Here is a 21,115-nt window from a genome sequence, read left to right as displayed (position 1 = left end):
GCCAAGGTCATCACTGATTTCATCCTGTGTTGGCAGTTGTTCTGCTATGACTGGGAGGCTGAGCTACAGACCTTCTGAAATCACTTCAAACTAAAGCTTCTAGGATTCTAAATCACACAAAGCACATCCTGCTCATATGGTTTCTAGCAGTTTTACAAAGCTTAAAGAAAACCAGCCATATAGCCAAAGAGTGGAAACATTATCAGATTTCAGTCTTACACTGAAATCCAGTTACCTATAACTAATCACCTATCACTGATATTTTGATATTTGATTATCATTGTGTTATCAGCTAAAAAAAAATATAAGTTCTCTATGATTATACATTACGGGTCACCTGTTAAGTAAATGCATATAGAAAGCAGTATTTCCATTTTCAAGTGTTTGTTTTGTGTTAGAGTAAAACTACTTTTTGCAGGGAAAGAGGCAGAGAGCAGGAAAGCCCTGCATTTGATAACTTAGCAAGTGAGGATGTAGAAGGCTCCCACTCAGGTCTTGTCCCTCTGCCTGACAGACTCTTTGTTCTCATGCACTGTGAATCTATACAGTCAGTCTCCCTCTGATTCAACATTTCATTAACTGATGAAAGACAACAGTGTTGTCACAAGAGCTCTAGTTCATGTGCCTCTCTTAATTTAAACAGCCAGGACGTATGTTAAAGGCAGATATAAGCATCCATGTCAAAGGATGCCTGTTTGTTTGTTTCCTCCATCCTTTGGAAATCATAAGAATTCCTGGACCGGGTACTCCTATCAGAAAGAATCACTGCTTGAAGACTGATGGGAATAATTTACTATGGTGACACAGACTTCATGAAAATGTTCTGCAAGCGGTCCACAAACCATCTTTTCAGTTTACTGCTGTGATTCTGACTTGAAAATTCAATTTAAAGAAAGAATGATTTGTAGGAAACATGGAACATGAGTAAAATATTTTATCTTCTTATTACTGACAGGTCTTGGAGTAATCATAATTCTTCTCGCCACGATGGTAACCTCAATTACTGGGTTGTCAACTTCTGCAATAGCAACTAATGGGTTTGTCCGTGGAGGTAAAAATCTTAGGGTTACTAATGCTTTCAAGCCCCAGAAGGTATTTCTGTATTATTTTCGTGTGAGACAAACCAGAGGGACCATAAACCAAAGGGCACAGCTAGTGGAACTGGAAGGTAACAATTCTAGCCACCTCTCATCACAATTTCAGGCGTGTTTCAGCTGTCACTTCTAATAAAGCACGGCTTTCAGTTCAGTCTGAAAAGTACATTTCAGATGTTCCTGCCAACTGCTGAGCAAGGGATGGTTCCGGCTTTTCATGGAGTTCTTTCACCTTTCAGCCGGTCTTTCCTATTCAGAGCATTCCAGGTTGGACATTCTTCAACAAACGGAGCATGAGACATCTCTTCCTGTCATTTTGAAGACTGATGCAGATCCGTGGATATCTTCAGTTTAATGCCTTCTTTATAACACTCTTTACATTTCAGCCCCTCCTTGGAAGACGGGTAAATAATTCGGCTGTAAAAGTCCATGTCAGGTATTTTGTGAAACAAAGTTTTGGTGCATTTCAGAGCCTTTAAGTTTTAACTGGTCTGATCTAAGCCCTGTGGAAAATGGAAAGTTCTTACTACATCCCTAAAGGAGAACAGGTACTGGAATACACTTGCATATACTTTCTTTTTCGGATCTTTCAGGTCTTGGAATCATAGTTATTGCTCTGAGTGTAGTAGTAACAACATTGACAGGTATCTCCATGTCTGCCATTTGCACTAATGGAGTAGTGAGAGGAGGTAAGTGAATATGATCTCATGAATATGATATTCTCTGCAGATTTGAATTAGAAGAATAAATGGAATTGAGATAATTGTGTTATAAGCAAATAAAGAAATATGTATATTTGCAGTGATTTCTCCCAGTGGATCAACAGCAAATGGAAATGTGTATAGACTTAATGCAAAAAACATTAAAGATTCACTGCATCACTATGATGCAGGAACTTAAACAATGTACCACAGAGTGTGACCTTTCACATTAACATTGGGACAGAACCATGTAAGTTAGAACTTACTTAAAAGTTAGTTACCTTCACTTTTTGGAAGTGAAGTTCTCTCTCCTTTATGTTACTATGTCATGAATCATGAAAAATTTTAACAAGGTTCAGTTTTGCATGCTAATATGCACTAAAAAGATTTCTGGAATGGAAAGGCATACTGAAAAGTCTGAAGGCAGAACCAGTATAAAGCACGTTGCTTTTCTGCAGTGTCCCCTATTAACATAGGGCAAAGATTGATTATATTTGTGAGATAAAAAGCACAGATTTCTCCAGTAACAGTTATGTGGGGGGGAAAAAAGCACAAAATCCGAGTGTTTAGTTGTGCTGAAATAACAATTATTTCTGTCTGCAGGTGGAGCATACTATCTTATCTCAAGAAGTCTGGGCCCAGAGTTTGGTGGATCTATCGGCCTTATCTTTGCGTTTGCAAATGCAGTGGCAGTCGCCATGTATGTAGTTGGGTTTGCTGAAACAGTTGTAGAACTTCTTAAGGTAAATACACGTTTCATGTATATGATGAAATTGGCTCAGTTTTGTTTTGTGTTTTTCTTTTTTTTTTTTTTGGGAGGGTGGTGATGGTGGTGTTTGTTTTACATAATGTATTTGTGTAAGTGGTGATATGTTTTAGTTAAGGCTTGAAGGGCATCTTTAGCAGGGAAGAAGCTGGTCTGTCTAAATATGCCACAGAGTGCTTCTTCATTATTTCTACCTTTTGAATATATTTCATACATTTCTTGACAAGAATCTCAAAATCAGAATAGGAACAGACATCCCATTAGCCAAATAACCCCAACTGCAAAAAGCCAGCTGGAACATGACATAGCAACACTTGGTCTCACAAAGCCCTGAAACTTTGACAGCTCACTGCTTTCTATTTCACCTTGCTACTTGATCCCACCAGCTGGGCAGAGGAAGACTGCTTCTCATAATATTTCTTACCACTTTCAGGAGAGTGATACACTGATGGTAGATGAGTCCAACGACATCAGAATCATAGGGACCATCACTGTGGTGTGTCTTCTTGGCATCTCTGTTGCTGGCATGGAATGGGAAGCAAAGGTAAACTTTTAAAAGAATATAAAAGCAAGCAGTATATTAACCTGCTGTACAGCATTAGTGTGTGAGGAATGCTATTCAACAGATGGAATTTTCAAAAGCACTCAGTTTCAGTTTATGCTTAATCTTTCTAAAAGCAATAGCAGTTTAATCATTACATTCAATGAAAGCACAATTACTCTAAACTCTTCCTTGAACATACATTTAAAAGCAAAGAGGAAGTTTGGGTTTTGCAGACAACTTTGTTATACTCATTTTTATAATTCATGGCATCATTTAGAGTCTTGTCTACATGCCCCTTTTGTCCTTATTTTTGATGTAGCTTGATACAATAAACAGTAGCAAAAACAATATATGGTTTTATCACTGTACTCTCTCAAGCCCTACTCAGCAGAAGAGCTCTATTTGCTACCCATTCTTTAATCTCTAATGATTTCTGCTATTCCTTCACCTGTGAAAAAGGTCAGAATGCAAATTCAAATGGAAATACTTGAGAGTGGAATACAGCTATTGAAATCAGGTCCAGAAACCAGGTTCAACAGTACCCTTGTTTTTGCTGTGATGGAGACTAGAACAACTTGTAAAAGAGATCAGAAAACAATTTGATATTATAAGCTTTGAAGTGACAACCCCCTGCAACTAAGAAAAAAATTATAACAATATAAAAATGTCTTATACTTGATACTAATGCATTAGCTGTTCCATTTTGCCTTTTCTTGTAAGGAAGCTAATCTAAAATTAAATTATAACTCTGTATTTCATTACCCCCTTAGTAAGGGGCATCTGCTGTTGTCATTAGCTGATTCAGCTATCTTGACTCCTGGTATTTTCAAAAACTATAGAAATTAATAACCTGTTATAGGGAACAGATACAGATAACTTACTATATAGTCATCTCCACAGCAACAAAGTTAAAAACTACAGGAGAATCTCTTTGTTTCTATTAATAGGCTCAAGTTATTCTTCTAATTGTTCTCCTTGTTGCCATTGTAAATTTCTTTATTGGCACAGTCATTCCTACCAACACTGAAAAGAAGGCAAGAGGCTTTTTTAATTACCAAGGTAAGCAACCTTGCTATCTGTCATTAAATTATGTTTGCATTCTTTTGACTTAAGTAAGCTAAGGATTCCACTGAAAAATGTCACAAGATCAGAATCTTCTGCCCAAGTTTAAGCGAGCTTGCAAACAAAGAGAATGGATTTCATCTCTAATTTTGAGTCTGTCTCTGCTGCTGCAGCTGACAGCACAGTAAGATGCAGCTTGAGTCATTTATACAGCAGTAGAGCACAGACAAACTTTAACAGAGCTAAGAGCAAGTGCTGCAGTGACACTTGGGTCACTTCAGCATGGATCTGTAGCTCTGAGATGCAGACAAGCACATCCTTCTGAGGAGCAGACTAAGGAAATCAAATTCACTTTGCTTGTGATGTGATGTGAGACAGATTCAAACCCAGTTGTCCAGATGTGAAAGTCTGACTTACCTCCTTCATTAAGTAACTTTGGAATCAAATCCTGTTGTTATATTTCATTCTCACTATATTTGCAGCATCAATATTTGCAGAAAACTTTGGACCAGATTTCAGAAGTGGAGAAGGATTTTTTTCAGTGTTTGCCATATTTTTCCCAGCTGCCACTGGCATTCTTGCAGGAGCCAATATCTCAGGAGATCTGAAAGTATGTATTTCATGAACTTCATCATACTAGCCATAGGTTGGAAAAATAACAGGAAAACCAATCATGAATCAACACTCTATTCAGTTTTAAATCATGTCTTTGCTTTCCAAATTGAGCTCTCTCTTTTACATACCTGCTTTATTATTTAAAAACATCAATTCACAAATTCTCTTGTAATGCATTATGGGTATTTAAAGAAATTACTGTAGCTAGATTTGGGTTGCTATATAATTTAAAAACATGTTTCAATAACCTGTAATAATATATCATTAATGGTCCATTAGCAGCACGTGCTATAAGAGAAATTACACGTGTATCTCTTGGAGCTCATCTTCTGTAAACATCAGTCCAAACATCATCCCAAAAAGCATCCCTGGAAAGCTCATGTTTGTACTCACAAGAATCAGTGGAGACCAGCTTTTCATATTCAGGGTCATAGCAAGGGCAGAGCAAACAGAACATTTAAAGAAAACAAGAATGACCAGCAATACTGGTAAATTTGGGATTGGGACAAAGAAAAAGCTGCAAGATGCAGCTGTGACCAAAAACAGAGTCTGAAGAGAAAGGTAAAGGAGGTCCAAGGGTGCCCAGTTGTCTTGCTGTGGCCAGTCTGTCAGTTCCCCATTCTCCTCTTGTAGTTTACCAATTATAGGAGATGGAATTTCTAGTATCTAAACACACAGATAAATTAGAGACAGGAATTTAGTTTTGAGTGCTCTCTAGTTTTCATGACAAAAACACTCAAAAAACAACCAAAATAAATAAAGGAAAAAAAGTCACCAACAAGACTCACAGCTTGATAACCCCAGCATGTCAAATGAAGTTATTTGGCCTTATCCTATAAATCCATTGCCTTGCAAACCTTAAAGAATTCAACCAAAGGTCTTCTATTTCTGTACTGGTACAGCAGTCACAAGTTCACCAGATCCTACCACCCCTGAGAGCCAATTCTCTTTCCTTTCCTCACCCTGAGCTGCATGCCTCAGCTCCTTTGTTTTCAGAGGACTGCTTTTCAAGCCAAGCACAGAAAAAATACATAGAACCTGAGCCACTGATAACGTCAATGAGATGCCATTTTTAATTAAAAAACCAAAAACCGTTGTACTTCTGCCCAGTGAGACTGCACCAGCCTCACACAATCTCCATTCTTTTATCAAACAAAAATAATTCTTTTGCCATATATGGTGCTCTGTCTGCATGGCAGACTCCCAGAGCAGCAGCACTTCTTTCATCAGCTGTTTGAAACAGTCTGAGCAGACCTAGGGAAGCAGTGCTCCCACTGGATCTCTGCAGTCGTTTCAGTCTCACAATAAGTTGACTTCTGTAACCAAGTCCTCCAGGCAGCAGATTCTCCACTGATTATGTTTAGATGCATTAGACAAGTCTAATTAAATTAACCAGCCTCTCCAGAATCTAAAATACAAGCTAAGGAGTGTTTAAAAAGTGTAAAATTTACCAATCAAATTTTCTTTAGAATTTGTTGCAAACCCCTTTGTCCATGCTCCTGCAGCCACTACACACTCAAGTGTGCCCTACTCCAGAGCCTCCTCATAGGGACAGCTTCCTAGTGACTTCCTGCTGACTTCAGTGGGGCTTAGCCCCTAAAGTGCTAAGAGCATAATAAATATGGGTTTAAATTTTGAAAGCATAAAACATAAGAGTTGTTAAGTTGCAAGAACCTTTAACCTTAAGATGTAATGTAACAGAGTTTAGGACAACCACAAGATTCCACAAAAACAATTACCTAGAACATGCACATCAGAACTGCATAAAGTCACCATGCTCTGAGTGCAAAGGCTCTTATGCAGCAGAAATGACTCCACAATTATTTTCCAGCTCAATAAATCCTTACCTTATTTAAAAACTATATAAATTACTAATCCACTTAGGCAATTCATGTATGCCTCACAATAAACTCCAAATTTGTATTTTGGTTTTTCACCCTGCAACAAGCATAGTTAAAAAGAGCCTGTGACTTCAAATGCACTCAACAAATCTTTGATTTGAAAACACCATGCTAAACCAACTTAAGGAGAAAATTCATAAAAAATTCTTCCTAGCATAAACAAACACCCTAAACTGTGATGTTATCTAGCATTAAAAAAATCTCTTTAAAATGTATAGTGCAGATCTTTGGACTCTTACTTACAGTTGCATTATCAAAGCTGATGCTGTTGTGAGCCAGTCTGTAAGCATTATAACCCAGCCTCATTAAATTATCTAAATTAAGTCAATACAGTGAAAGAAAGTAGCTGTTTTGAAGACCCAACTAACAATTACTGGTTACAAAGCACAGAAGTACTGTATTCTGTACAGGGTGACTCCATCTATCTCACCAATTAACTAAAAATGGTGCCATCTTGTCATCCCCAAGGGTCTGATGGTTCAGTAACTATTTACTCACAACATCATCAAACATTAAGATAAAGCCAATTGCAATGTAAAGAGTTTGGAGTTCAAGAAATGCAGACCTCAGGACACTTCTCTTGCTATAATGTGAGCTCTGCTCCTGCAGAATATCCTTCCTGCGTGCAGGGTAGGAGTGTTGCACCACAGGAGCTCTGCTGTGCTGGGACCAGAAATGTGGCTCAGGTCAGAGTGATAAAAATCTGCTCTCTGGGGTATCTTCACACCACACTGTGGCAGAACTCCCAGCATGCAAATGCAATCAGGCTGCAGCACACAACTCACAGTGTTTCTTGTGTCACTGCTTTGTTTAAGGACCCACAAAGTGCCATACCCCAGGGAACAATGCTGGCCATTCTGATCACCACAATTGCTTACATTGCTGTTGCAATATGTGCAGGTAAGTACAGAACCTCTGCTTCACTTGTATAGTTAAGATTGAGAGCTTGGCATGCAAGTGAATGATTAGCCTCACTGCTTTTTCATGCCATGGATTTATTTTTTAGAGAGACAGTAGTTTTGATTTTACTGTATGTCAAAATAATGGTTTAAAAAAAGGCAGCAATCAGTGGAAACAAAAGTCCCCATTTGGCAGCTGGACCTTCAGGTAACTCGTCTGGTTATTTTTGAATAATTGACAAAGCCCACCAGCATATAGTATCCATGAGCATAATAAAGATCAAAGGAACCTCTGATCAATCTGCTGATCTTTTGTTCCTGGTTCACACTGAAATTTCACATGGCTTCTGCTTGTCTTCTTACTGAACACTCATGAGAATCACAGGAACAGGGTAATACACACATTTTCTGTACTATATGTCAAAGATAGAAATCAGTTGCCAGTGTCAAAGGAACTACACAACCCCATGTTCTACAGCAGTGGCTGTGAGGTAACAAAATGGGCATGAGTGAAAAGGAGGCCTGTACTGAAAGCTATGAAATGTGTTGGAGGATTATGCAGGTAAATTCTCATTACAAGCATACAAAAAATCCCTGCCCAACACAAAATGTTGCTCTTTAGGATGAATCTAAGGCAGCAGCTGTACAAGTGTGCAGTTTAGGAGTCAAAGTGTGACAAAAACATTCTTTCAATATCACAGTGAAGCAAAATAACAATATATCATTTTTTCCACAGCCTCCTGTGTTGTAAGAGATGCTACTGGGAATGTCAATGATACAATTGTACCTGGAATGAGCTGCAATGGATCATCTGCCTGTGGCCTAGGCTATGATTTTTCCAGATGTGCAAGTCAGCCATGTGATTATGGGCTGATGAATAATTTTCAGGTTTTAGTGATAATACGTATTAGCATATAAGCATATATTAGCATAATAAGCAATGCATTAATACATAAGTACCAACATGCAAAACTGTTGTCTGCAGACAACTACAACAGGACAACCACTTTTATCTAAAAAAGTAAACTATAGGAATGATGAAAGACAAAAATCCCCTGCATTGCATGTTTACCTTCACACTGCCCATCACTAGCCTTCCTAACTCTCTGGTAAGGCCTTTATCTCCTCTTTTAACTAGTACCATGCAGCAGTATATGTTATAACATCTTCAAACTGAAAGGCCAGACTTAACAGAGATCTCAGGAACTCCTGTTAGACAAGGAATTCACCTCACTGCTCTTGATACATGGATGTGATTTTACCTCAGGGGTGCTGTGGTCACAGTTAAAGGGTCGGGTCGAGACACAGTACAAAAACCAGAGTTCTGACTTCTTTAAAAAAAGTATCCAAAAATAGAGCAAAAAATCAAGTGAGAAGTAATGGAGTCTTTCTCCTAGGCCAGAGACGGTCTGCCATTTTTATTCTTCAAAATAAAACTTAGGCTAAGCATCAAAGTAAAGCAGTTCTGCAGCCTGACAACCACAGGTCCCAGATCTCTGTTCAGCCCCTGTGCTTCATGGGCAGTGAGAGGAATTCACCACCAACCTGCACAGGCTTTTCAACGAGTCATTTGTAGCTTTTAAAGTCACTCACTTTTTTCCCAGCTGGCTCTCCTAAATGACAGGGCTGGGGAACCACCTTGAAAGGGATATGCTGTCCCTTTCATAGACTACTTTCCCTTCCTTCCTTGATCATTTACCATCCTTACTCCCACCTCAGTTCAGCTGCCCACACTCAGGGCACCCCTTAAAATCAGTAACCTCCCTACAGCCAGACAGATTTTCACTTCTCACATTTACCCCTGCCAGACTAGAGCCATAAAATGGTATGACTGCATCTGACAAATCTTCAGGATGCACAGGTTTCGTTCCTGAAGTACTGCCCACACACCACCAATCACATCCATCCATCTTTTGCTTTCCTTGTCTGGTGCCTCTCAACAGCCCTTTCACTGCAGTAGTCACCGAGGCCAGCCCAGCACTCCTGGGTGGGCTGAGGGAGGCCTGACCCTGACAGTGACCATCACTACTGTTGGCAGCACTGTAGCTCCAGCAGGCATTTTCTCTCATTTTTAGCCATATTAAATAAACAAGGAAAAAAAAAAAAAAAACAAATAAAATAAAGTACCTCCAACCACATTTCATACATTGGAGCTTTTTTCTGCCATTTCCACTTTCTCGTCTGCTACAAGCTATTTACTCATCAAGTAGAGGCTGTTACTTACAGCAATCAGCTAGTAAAGGCAGTGAGGAAATCTCAGAGTACTCATCTGCCCCAGCAGACAGCTGCATATTTGAATAAGAATTTGGCTTTGCCTCCATTGCTTTTAACTAAACCCAAAATAATAGTACAGTTTGTAGCAGATTAAATTTAGAACCATGAAAAGCAGAGACACATAGAGCACTTGAATGGGTTTGTCATTAAAAAGTGCATCCAAATGCAAGCCTATTCTTTTTTACCTTCATTTTTTTTCCTAAAGGTGATGAGCATGGTGTCTGGCTTTGGTCCTCTCATAACAGCTGGCATCTTCTCAGCTACTCTGTCATCAGCTCTAGCATCTCTTGTCAGCGCACCCAAAGTTTTCCAGGTAAAATTAAACCATCCATTTCCCTATACTTGGTTTTACTTCAGAGACAAAGTTGAACTCTGTGTGCCAAATGTAATGTATATTTAAGCAACATTGACACATGTGGCAGGAAGAGGCAGGGAAAACAATATGTAGAGTGTTTTTCAGCAGAAAACGACAGGTCTTATAATCATACAAGGGAGATAATGTTGCTTTGGTCAGAGCTCAGCTTTGCTGCAGGAGCAGGGATACTCATGTGCCTGACATAAATAGCTTCAAGGGTACTTTCAGGACCACTTCTGTTTCCTTACAAAAAGCTACCCTGTGAGCACAGGAGCCCTCAGATCCCTAAGACTCAGGTGCTGTCAGGTGTGCTCTTAACAGACTGTCCAGAAGCTGTCTGGGCAGCAGCAACGAGGACAGACTGGAGGCAGAGAGCATGGGAGAGATAAGCTGTACAAATCAAATCAAGCCACTGATTTATGCTTCAAGTTCTCCCAATTTAGACTATATTTAGCTATTTAATTACCTTTTCATTTAAAGCACTGAATAAGCATTAAATGCCTGTGATTCTATAATAACCTAGCAGCACATTGTCTTATCACCTTATTTAAACGTTCATATGCCACAGCAGTTGATGTACTTGAAGCACTGAGATTTAACTTTTGTTTAGCAAAAGCCTGGAAAGCTGCCACTCACAGACAGTGACTGCTGGTGCAAGAAAGTGCTGCTTAATAGAGTTATGTGCTGATTTTCTTACCAGGCTCTTTGCAAGGACAACGTCTACAAAGGGCTAGAATTCTTTGCCAAAGGATACGGAAAGAACAACGAGCCTATCAGGGGATATGTCCTCACCTTTGCAATCGCCATGGCCTTCATTCTGATTGGTTTGTATAATGTCACACAGCTGCTGTAGTGTCATGCTCTGAAACGACACAAACTCACACTATAATACAATCAGTAGCTGCGGTTTGGAAAATTTCCAGTCGGGTGAGCTCTGATATAAACATAATCCAAGTCCCAGTAGCAGTTCCACTATTCCTAATGAAGGCAAAAAGAAAGCAGCAGGGATTCCAGTGACTTACCACCACCACCACAGCCTCATTCTCCAAGTGTGGAGTAGCTGCAATTCCTGTTCACTCTGCTGGAAGAGGGCAGTGCTCAGAAGTCTATCAGAAATGGCAAAGTCACAATCTTTGAAAATGGTTTTCCAGTTTATATTGCACATAGCTCTGAGGTAATACTTAGGAAGCCTATTCTGCCCAAGCCTTTCCCACAGTCAGCTCCAAAGCAAATTCCAGTTTACCATGACTGGTAAAAGAAAATCCCAGCTACCACATTTAGGGGTGCAGGGATTGTTATCAGTTTTTCTAAGATTTGAAATTCAAACTCTTACACTAAGTAAATAGGATGTCTAGTAGAGAATTCAGAATCCCACTAAAGTCGTAACTACAAGTATTGTTTTAAATGCATCCATCCTGTCAATTATGTATTTAAAATTCTGAACTTTTACATCAGATCTACATCATTAAGAGACAGTATGCTGAATCACAGTATCAAGGATAACACTGCATAGCACATGATGTTATTAAAATCAGGATAAGCAGACGTAATTCATATGAATGAAGGTAGATCAAGGTGGCCTTAAATTAGTAACACATGAAAATACCCAAGCTCTTCCTGGATGATAAATGCAGACAATGTTCAGATTTAATGCATCATTAGGAAACAGCTAGCCAACAGCCCAGGAAACTGGTCCTCTGTCTGACTTGTGTATGTGTCTTGCAGCTGAACTGAATACCATTGCTCCCATCATCTCCAATTTCTTCCTGGCTTCATACGCTTTGATTAATTTCTCCTGCTTTCATGCCTCATATGCAAAATCTCCAGGTGAGTCTGTGTTCAGCAGTGATTTAAATATGGGCTTTATAGTCTCATCTCTGGAAGGTTTAGACTGTATGTCAGAGAAAATTGCAGTATGCATAAAGTATCTAAGTTATGTGATCTGATGTCTTATTGAACATGATATTTTATTTATCTCCAAAATATAATGGCTCTAAGTCCTTACAATGCCTACAGTCATACAGGATGAGAAAGGTGCATCCCACTGGAGAAAAAATTTCTCCTCAGAGGGATTTTTTTTCCCCTTACTATTAAAAAATGCATGGGTAAAAGCTTCTTGGTAAAAGCTTATTCATTGGCAACTCTGGCCAATGAAGCTGCAAGGTACAGTGGGGAATCATCACTCCCTTCTCCAAACCTACAGCAAAACGTTCAGGGAGATTCCTGAGCACAGTAACAGTGCTACAAGTGATGCTGCCTGGAGGGGAACATGCAGAGCAAGAGCAGGTCCATCAAACAGCACCAGCACAGCTCTGCAGTGCCTAGAAGCAGAATTGTAAAGAACAATTGTGAAGCACAATGAGGTCCTGTTCAGGGGTAACTTGAGATCCTCCCACTACATTTGCAGCAAAGGAACATTCTGGCTGTCAGATTTGTGCATTGCCACAGCAGAATGATTCTCACCATCTCATGAAGGAAGGGGTGACACCTTCAGGAATAAAGTCAATCAGCTGAGCAACACTGGTTTTGCACACAGGAAAGACAATTTCCTGCTTTATGAATTAGTTATTCAACTCAAGAAGCAAGGAATACATTTTTGATTTCCAGTGTGAAGAAACTGTAGTAGAGACATAAATGCCTGCATCAACTTCCTTCCTATAGATCTGCAAAGTGCCATTTGTTTAGAGGGCAGAAAAGATGAGCACTTCTGCTAATTACCTGCACAGCTGAACAAATGCAGATCTGCTCCATGCAGCCTTGGTGCTGAGTGCCAATTACCTCTACAGATTTCATCTGCCTACATCTGACTCTGCTCTGCCACTGCTTAACATTTCAGACAGAACTGCAGCCATTTTCCTTTTCTCATTTCCTCCAGTTAATTTCTGCCAATTCACAATGATAGATTACAATAATTGCAAGGCTGCAGGACAGAAAATTTCTTCCCAGCAGGTCCTTCCTATCCCCTCATTACAAAGAGGATCCAAGATGGGGTTGCTCAGCCTCTTGTATCTTCTGTGTTTTTTCCCTCTCCAAAGTCTGCTCTGTGGAACACCTGGCAGAGACCTGCAAACCATGAAGGCTCAGTGCTTGCCTCATCATTTTAATTGGTAGCAGGGGATGGAATCAGTACTGCAGCTGAAAAGCAGCAGGAATAATATCTTTTTAAAGTCAGTTGCAGATGATTTTATTTTTCTGCCACAAGGCCAGGCAATCTCCAAGTTTAAGACAGGTGAATTTACAGTATTGGGATAAATACTCCTCTCAGCAAGTGTTTAGCTACTGATAATAAGTTCTGTGTATATGCATCAAAAGTATACAATCATCAATTACCTGGAGTTACAGGTAATCTCCTTCTGATGTCCTAAAATATTCTGAATAAGCTTTAATTTTGCAAATACATATAAACAGAAGAGCTACTTCTGACAGAGCCTGAAACAAACTGCACATGGGATTTTATCCACAAAAATCATGGATCACCATTTTATCAATATATTTTATGCTCTTCCAATTTCCTCAATTCTCTCTAAACAGGTTGGAGACCTGCATTCAGATATTATAACATGTGGGTGTCACTTTTTGGAGCCCTGCTGTGCTGTGGGGTGATGTTTGTCATCAACTGGTGGGCAGCTCTCATCACTTATGCCATTGAGCTCTTCCTATATATTTATGTAACATATAAGAAGCCAGGTAAGGCCAAACCCCACTATTATTACTATTAGTACATGTTGTGCTGCTAGACTGGATTTTAAAGGAATTAATTCTGCTAACAGAACTAGAAATTATTTTCCCGTGCTATCTTTATTTAGAGGGAAGTCCAAAGCCTCCTGTTAAACTCCATGTAATACAGATTAAGTTGATAGTCTGGTGACTGCCTGTTTAACAGGCAGCTCAAGCATGGTTCAGGGTTTTCTGTAAACATTCCAGCAGACTGGTTTATTCCCATCACATCTTTATGACATTTGGGCTTTTACTTGAGTAGCACTCATAATTTTTTTCCACCCACACACAAAACCTTACCTGAATTTTGCAGTGCTCTTAAGCTGACTCATGCTGGGTCCTCACTCAAAATGTAAACCTGCTGCCCATTATACAATAAAAATGCAAGCTGAATTACTTATGAACTGATCATCCTCCAGCACCTCCCTACAATTCCCCCATAAATCAAGACAGATGGGCCCACTTTACTGCTGGAAAAAAAACACTTAGTAGCTCAGCAAATCACAGGAGCTGTCCTCAAAAACCTGTGTCCTGCTCCAGCCAGACAGTCTGGCTATTCTTATCGAGGACAAAACTAACCCAGGTCCAGATTTAGGTGCTAACCACCTGAATTACTTCTGCAGCAGAAAACATGAAACAAAACCAACAAATAAAAGAAGCACAGTTCCCAGCAACAGATGTACTTTTATTGGAGTTATCTTGGGACAGCAACACCCGGTCTGAGACTGTGTTATTGTTTCTCTTGCTGTTGCCTGTCCTTCCTATCTGTGCTCTCTCACACCCACTGGGATGGTCTGTGCTTCTCTCCCTGTAAATGTATCATCAGCTGCAGGAAAGCACACCCATCTCCAGTCAGTTGTCAAAAACGTTCCAGGATTTCTACCCTTTTCTTGGATATTGCCAGGGTCCCTAATGCAAAGCAGCACATTAAAGCTTGGTTAAATTAGCTGAAGCTGCTGTACAAAAGCCCTCTGTCTCTTGCTAAGAGAGTGACTTTTGTTCAGCAGTAATTTACCAGCAACTGGAGGGTTCAGAAAAAACTAATATTCCTCAGAAAAGGTGACTTTACACAAACCTCCACTTAGTTGCACTTAATATTGCTTTGTATCTTGGCATAACAGGACTTTATCTGCATTCATGTAGATCTCAAAGCATAGAAAGACATTTCTTATATGTCTGCACTGACCAAACAGCTGCACAATAATGAGAAAATGTGAATATGCCAAAATGGGCTTTGGAGACCAATTTTTGGCCTATACAGTAGAACAGAGCAAACTGGCACCAGCAATGTTCCTTCCTACTGGTTTCATTTGCACGTCCTGGAATTCCCCACCACATACACGACTCGGGGCTGTCCATTTTCTAATGGGAGAAGGACACAAAGTTAACGTAGCAAATAAGAAAACAGCTTTCAAGCAGGGGAAGAACATTCCCTACAACATTTAAATAAAGAATGAAACTATTTACTTGCATGGGGTTTTCTGCATCACACAAGCAAAACCAATCCCTTCTATTATGAAGCACAAAGAACAGATCTGTATCTATGAAGTACAAGAGAATATACTCTTCTCTTCATAGAGAACACCATTGCTCATTTTTGCAACAGAATGTAAGGAGAAGCCTGTGGTTTAATGTGCATTATTTATCTTTATCATATGCAGAAGTAAACTGGGGCTCCTCTACCCAAGCTCTGTACTTTGTTAATGCCTTAGACAGCGCTCTGGCTTTAACAACAGTGGAGGACCACGTTAAAAACTTCAGGTAAGATTTCTAGTGAACAGTAGAATGGCTTGTCCTGAATCTGCACATCAGCCAATTATACACAACTTCTTTTTTCCCCACCAGACCCCAGTGCTTAGCATTAACAGGAGCTCCTATGGTCAGGCCTGCTCTGCTGGACATCACCCACGCCTTCACGAAGAACAACGGGCTGTGTATCTGCTGTGAGGTGTACACGGTAAGGGAACTCAGCCCACAGCCTGCACACCCAGCACCAGTGGGGCTGCAGGGCTCTGTTCCACATCCCACTCTCACCCAGCACACAGTGCTTCCAGCTGGGGCTGACTGGCAGCTGTGCACACCACCAAAGAGATTTGCACTGAGAATCAATTTCGTATTAATTCGTGACACGAAAGTTATCGGCTGATACAAAGCCTGCTGGTAAATGCCTCACTGAGATGCATTTCAAAGTTCACAGTAGGTGAACCAAAAATTGGTTTAAAGGGGAAAAAAAAAAACAACATTACAAGGAAAGATTTTAGGCTTAGAAAACAGAAAACCCCCAAACCACAAAATCTGAAGGGTTATTGTGTGAGAGTCAAATTACCCAGGTTCTATTTTCAGCTTTGTCACTGATTTGCAGAGGTGGGGATTGGCAAGTAATTCAGTTCTCTTTGCAGTGGTTCCTCCAAAACTTTTACAATGCTAATTATGAGGATAAACATGCTCTTCTGAGATCTAAAGAGAGGAGCAAAGTGTATTTCTAGATATAAATACACAGCAAATGATGTATCTTAGAGGATGGAGATCTAGTCTCTCATTAGGACAAAACAAAAATAGATAGATTTGTAGTGTAGGGAGAAAATGTATTTTAAATATTACAGTGCCCTTTTAATTTTGAGAGAGAGGAAAAAAAACACAACAGTTTATGGCACTAAATGTGGCTGCAGAATTTAGATAATAGAATCAGTCCAGCCAAGATAATGTATTCCTCTATAGCAGTAAAGGAATAATTCATTTGATGCTGCCACACTGCAGAAACAGAGTAAGGAAGAGCCACATGGGATTCTTCCCAAATCAAACAGATCTATAAAGAATGAATGGTCCTAATTCTTCCCTACTATAATTATTGTTCGATTTCCCAGTGAACTCACTAAGCATAGAACCAATCCCAACAAGATCCTGAGACTATGCAGCTTCCTAAAGTTAAGTTTCAGCAAGTTTTCTGAATTTTTAGGCATGTTTCTCTAAATATTAGTACTTTCTATGGAGAACTGAGATTTCATTCCTGTCGATACAAAAAACCCCAAACACCATTTTGTTAGTATAAGCTTTGTAATTGTTTAGGGGGGCTTTCTAATTATTTCTTCAGCAACTTAAGTGAAATTTAATTTCCTTGGTAATAAAAGTGTGACAAAATGAACCTTTATGAATTGCAAAATTGTGGCAAAAACCAGATGATAAATTTCACAATCACATTGAAGAGCAGCCTGCAATAAATATCACAACAAATGCAGCAAGACTACTCAGCCATAAATGTAACACCCAGCACATTCTGCCTCAAAAGCTGACATGCTGTTAGCAATGCATAAAGTTTTGAAACACCATGCCAGGGAGAACATCTTCCATTCTTTTCTTCCAAAAGGCAGTAAGAAACTTTCCAGAAACATGGTGATACCTAGCTCAGAAATGGACAAAATAAAGATCACAACAGAACCTAAAGATGATTTCAAGATTACTTGTCTCCGAGGCTATGGCTGCATGTTGGCTTGAACAGTCTGAGCTTTAGTGAAAGGGACTCTTTCTGCTTTTACTCCCTGCCTACATGTACAATACTTCTTCAGGGTTAGTCCTCAGTCTGCAAATTCACTGGACTCCTTGTACAATTGCACAAACATTCCACAGGAGCAAAGGAGGAGCAGGGGAGGACACAGACAGGCACCTGGGAGAGGGGTGGGTCTGGCCCCTGGGCCAGCAGAAACACATTGTGCAAGCCAGTTATAAAACCACCTTCAGGTGCTTTCCTTTGAGAGACAGGGAAGAAGGGCAAAACTTGTTTGTTTCCCCTCCTCACTCACAATGAAACATCAGGCTTATTGTTCAAGTTATTATTCCCAGCTCTTCATACATCCAGGATCAAATCCTTCTTAAGTTATATCGATGTTCTGTGGCTTGGATATACACATGGATTTTTTCCCATTAAACTACCAGATGACCACAGAAAGAAAACTAGCAACAAAGGCATTTGCATCTTTAATTGCATTGCATCAACTCTTTTCTCTTATGTCAGTAGACAGGAACTTAACCATGTATATTTAGATCTGCTGAGACTCTTTTACATAGTCAAGCCAGGGAGGGACTTTATTCACTCTGAGCTGCTTTATCATACCTTAGATGTTTTTTTAAGATGTTACAATCCATAGTACTTCTTCCTTCTGTCAGAATCACTGCATTTAAGTAGCATTAACAGCCTCAGCCCTCTCAAACAGAATATGAATAATGTTTGCAGCACAGATATTTTCAAAGGGCTGAATCTCTGTGGACCCTTTTTGGAAAGGTATTTTTCTGACTCTCCATTTGCTCCCACAGCAGACTAGGTAACTCCTTCAAAATGTGTGATGTACAATACAAAGCCTTCATAATAATATTTTACTGTATCATGCAGGGCCCACGCAAGCTGTGTGTTAAGGAGATGAACAGTGGCATGGAAAAAAAGCAGGCCTGGCTCACAAAGAACAAAAGAAAAGCCTTTTATGCAGCAGTGGCAGCTGACAGCTTCAGAGATGGAGTCAAAAGTCTACTTCAAGTAAGCTTTTTGTTTACAGAACACACAGGAGAGTGTACATCAAAGCATCCCTTTATGTGAGACATTATTATTTGCTTGTGAAGAAGCTCTACATATATATGGGTAATGTTATAGACAGAAAGGGGGTACATGTATATTACATTACAGATTATTTCATAAAGATCTAGTTCTGGGCTATGGAATTATGAGACAAGGCATACTGATACTAATTCTCTCCTAAATGAATGAGACACTATTATGAAAAAGGAGAAGCATCTACAGGGCAACATATCAATGTCTATGCAGCTGACACTTGATACACTTCAAATCAATTCTATTGTTTGGTATTACACAGCATGTTAAATATCTGAGAATGTTTGGCACATTTTCTGCAAATATACATTCTCTGCAAATAGCGAGAAGGTCATTTAAATAAAAGTCTGCAATATTTTTCTATTACTCTAAGAATGCAGGAGATCATTTCCAACAGTCCATTTAAAATGGCCGTAATAAATGAAAACAGTGTCTCTGTGCCTTCTTCCCATCTCCTTTCCTCTCTCATATACATGAGTATTTAAACATATAGGTACTGACACAAAATATAGAGAAAATTCATATCATTTTCACAAAATACACTGCTGAAAAAACAACAGTGCCAAGTGAGACAGTAGGGAGCCAACTAAGATACTCTGGATAAATCACCCACTGGTGTCCTACCAGGGCTCTTTGTACACTTGCTGAATGGACAGGACAATTGAGCGAGATGAAATGCTCTTAATAAAGATCCCTTTGTTCTGTAAAAGCCTCACAAAGACACTTCATCTTGAGCTTATACATTGTCTCAGTAGGAGACCTTTGTGATGTTTTTGAGAAGTGCTACAGTCTGATGATCTCTTCCTTTCCATTACTACATAAGCATTATTGACAAAGTCAACTGCTGGACCCCAAATAATTCCCTTCCAGCAAACAGAAGGATAACCATATCATCATTATTGCAACCTAAAGACATCAGCAACAATTGCTAATTTCAACATAGAAGTGCTACTCAAAAACCCCACCAAGGTTCCAAGAGTTTTCACCTATTTTCTGTTTGCTAGTAGTAAAAAGTTGGCAAGTGTAACAACTTTACAAGCTGTGTTTTGTGCGTCTCCACCTAAAGGTTCCCAATACACTGAATATTTAGATTTCTATGAACACTAGGTTAGCTGAATCTAGATCTGACTTCCCTTACTTGTCCAGGTTTTAGCATTCAGAACCAGCTTTGAAGGCAAACGAGTATCTTGCCAAACCATTTATTTTTCCTGTTTATGAACCATAATTTAATCTACAAAGCATGCTCAGCTGATTTTGGATCATCTTTTGAAAAGAACACAGCAAATGAAACAGCAACAGTTTCCAAATTCAAGGCAGAAAAATATTCTTAGGAGCCGATCCCTTCTCTGTGTATCTGAGATGTTTTAAGAGACTACAGACCCACTTCATCTACTGAGTATTCCAAAGCTGATTAAAGCTTTGTGACATTATATCAGAATGAACATACAAACAGTTCTTGAACTCCCTCTTGATTCCAAGTTATTGAACCATTTTAATGAGAGCATGTCAGAAGAAATGCAAATGAATGCTAATTTAGCAAAACTACACTTCTGTCATCTAAAATAATTTATAGTTGGAATGATTTAAAGCTAATCTCTCTGCTTTCTGCATGGGTATGAGCACGAAGGGCATTTATGAAATGCAATCTAGTTGTGTCTCCAGAACATTACTTCAGTTATCTTTTGCCATTACTTTTCATTTACAGCAAAGGCATAAATGTGTATCTCCCTCAAGCAGTGTTTTAATATTGGCAGGCCTCAGGCTTGGGCAGAATGAAACCCAACACCCTGGTGATTGGATTTAAGAAGGACTGGAGAAGTGCACCTGCCACTCAAGTTGAGAACTATGTGGGCATTATACAGTAAGTCAGCTCAGTACCTCCTTTTTCACTCCTCTCAGACAAGATTAATGTAGCATTTCCATAGAGAATTTCATGTGTAGAAACAATGCAAGGACATAGGTACAACAAACCTGGGCTCACACATCCTAGCTCTGTGGCTGAAGTTATTGTCCATCAAAAAATGTTCATGGGCTTCCCACACCTCACAGGATCTGCTTTGCAAACACCTGGCACCATCAGAGCTGATCTGGCTTGACAATGCTGAAGAAGCTGCACTGCTGTCAACAGTGCTTTTACAGAACTATATTTTCCCATTTTTAGTGGCCAGGAGCTCAGAGAAAAACAATGCTAATGTACATACTAAGGGAATAAGAGAACATCATGGAATTCTTCTTTTAAGCCTAAGAGACAGAGGAAGAGCTTTGCTTTAAATCTCATGTGTGCCTAAGGCTCAGCAGCTCTGTGGGTTGGGATTTAGCTAGGAAACAAGTCATTTTAGAACAGGCTTCTCATAGATGCTTGCTCAAAATTCACTTGTAAAGCTGAAGCAAGCTACAGAGCAACAAAACCCACCTTGGCTTTATTATTTCCTCAGAGAAGGCAGAAAAAAATTACCTTATAGCAACCTAGTTCCTAAAAAAGTGCTGTCTGAAAGACCCATTTCAGGAATAGCTGATGAGTTCCCATGCCCAGTCAAACCTTTTTTTTAAATGAGGGAACATAAGTACTACAACTTTATCTGGGACAATT

At 39.5% G+C, this 21,115-nt stretch overlaps 2 protein-coding genes across 2 annotated transcripts in view; one reads left to right on the top strand and one right to left on the bottom strand.

Annotated features, from left to right (window-relative positions):
- LOC129126097 (uncharacterized) overlaps positions 1–5,264 on the bottom strand; it is a 31,122-nt gene extending 25,858 nt beyond the window's left edge. The window contains exons 1-2 of the mRNA XM_077185516.1: positions 4,585–5,264; positions 2,986–3,082 (exon numbers count right to left, since the gene is read on the bottom strand). The gene's annotated coding sequence lies outside the window, so the exon portion shown is untranslated. The remainder of the gene's footprint in view (positions 1–2,985; positions 3,083–4,584) is intronic.
- SLC12A1 (solute carrier family 12 member 1) overlaps positions 1–21,115 on the top strand; it is a 42,527-nt gene that overhangs the window by 8,628 nt on the left and 12,784 nt on the right. Inside the window, exons 4-19 of the mRNA XM_077185520.1 lie at positions 956–1,051; positions 1,688–1,783; positions 2,399–2,538; positions 2,995–3,105; positions 4,053–4,164; positions 4,650–4,777; positions 7,499–7,583; positions 8,319–8,470; positions 10,062–10,169; positions 10,912–11,035; positions 11,937–12,038; positions 13,743–13,898; positions 15,590–15,689; positions 15,774–15,885; positions 18,313–18,453; positions 20,280–20,386. Of these exons, the coding sequence (XP_077041635.1) occupies positions 956–1,051; positions 1,688–1,783; positions 2,399–2,538; positions 2,995–3,105; positions 4,053–4,164; positions 4,650–4,777; positions 7,499–7,583; positions 8,319–8,470; positions 10,062–10,169; positions 10,912–11,035; positions 11,937–12,038; positions 13,743–13,898; positions 15,590–15,689; positions 15,774–15,885; positions 18,313–18,453; positions 20,280–20,386 (1,870 nt within the window). The remainder of the gene's footprint in view (positions 1–955; positions 1,052–1,687; positions 1,784–2,398; positions 2,539–2,994; positions 3,106–4,052; positions 4,165–4,649; positions 4,778–7,498; positions 7,584–8,318; positions 8,471–10,061; positions 10,170–10,911; positions 11,036–11,936; positions 12,039–13,742; positions 13,899–15,589; positions 15,690–15,773; positions 15,886–18,312; positions 18,454–20,279; positions 20,387–21,115) is intronic.

This window comes from Agelaius phoeniceus, chromosome 13 (assembly GCF_051311805.1).
Source record: "Agelaius phoeniceus isolate bAgePho1 chromosome 13, bAgePho1.hap1, whole genome shotgun sequence".
NCBI classification, from domain to species: Eukaryota; Metazoa; Chordata; class Aves; order Passeriformes; family Icteridae; genus Agelaius; species Agelaius phoeniceus.
The sequence above is the reverse complement of the archived record's forward strand: the minus strand, read 5'-3'. Positions and strand labels throughout refer to the sequence as shown.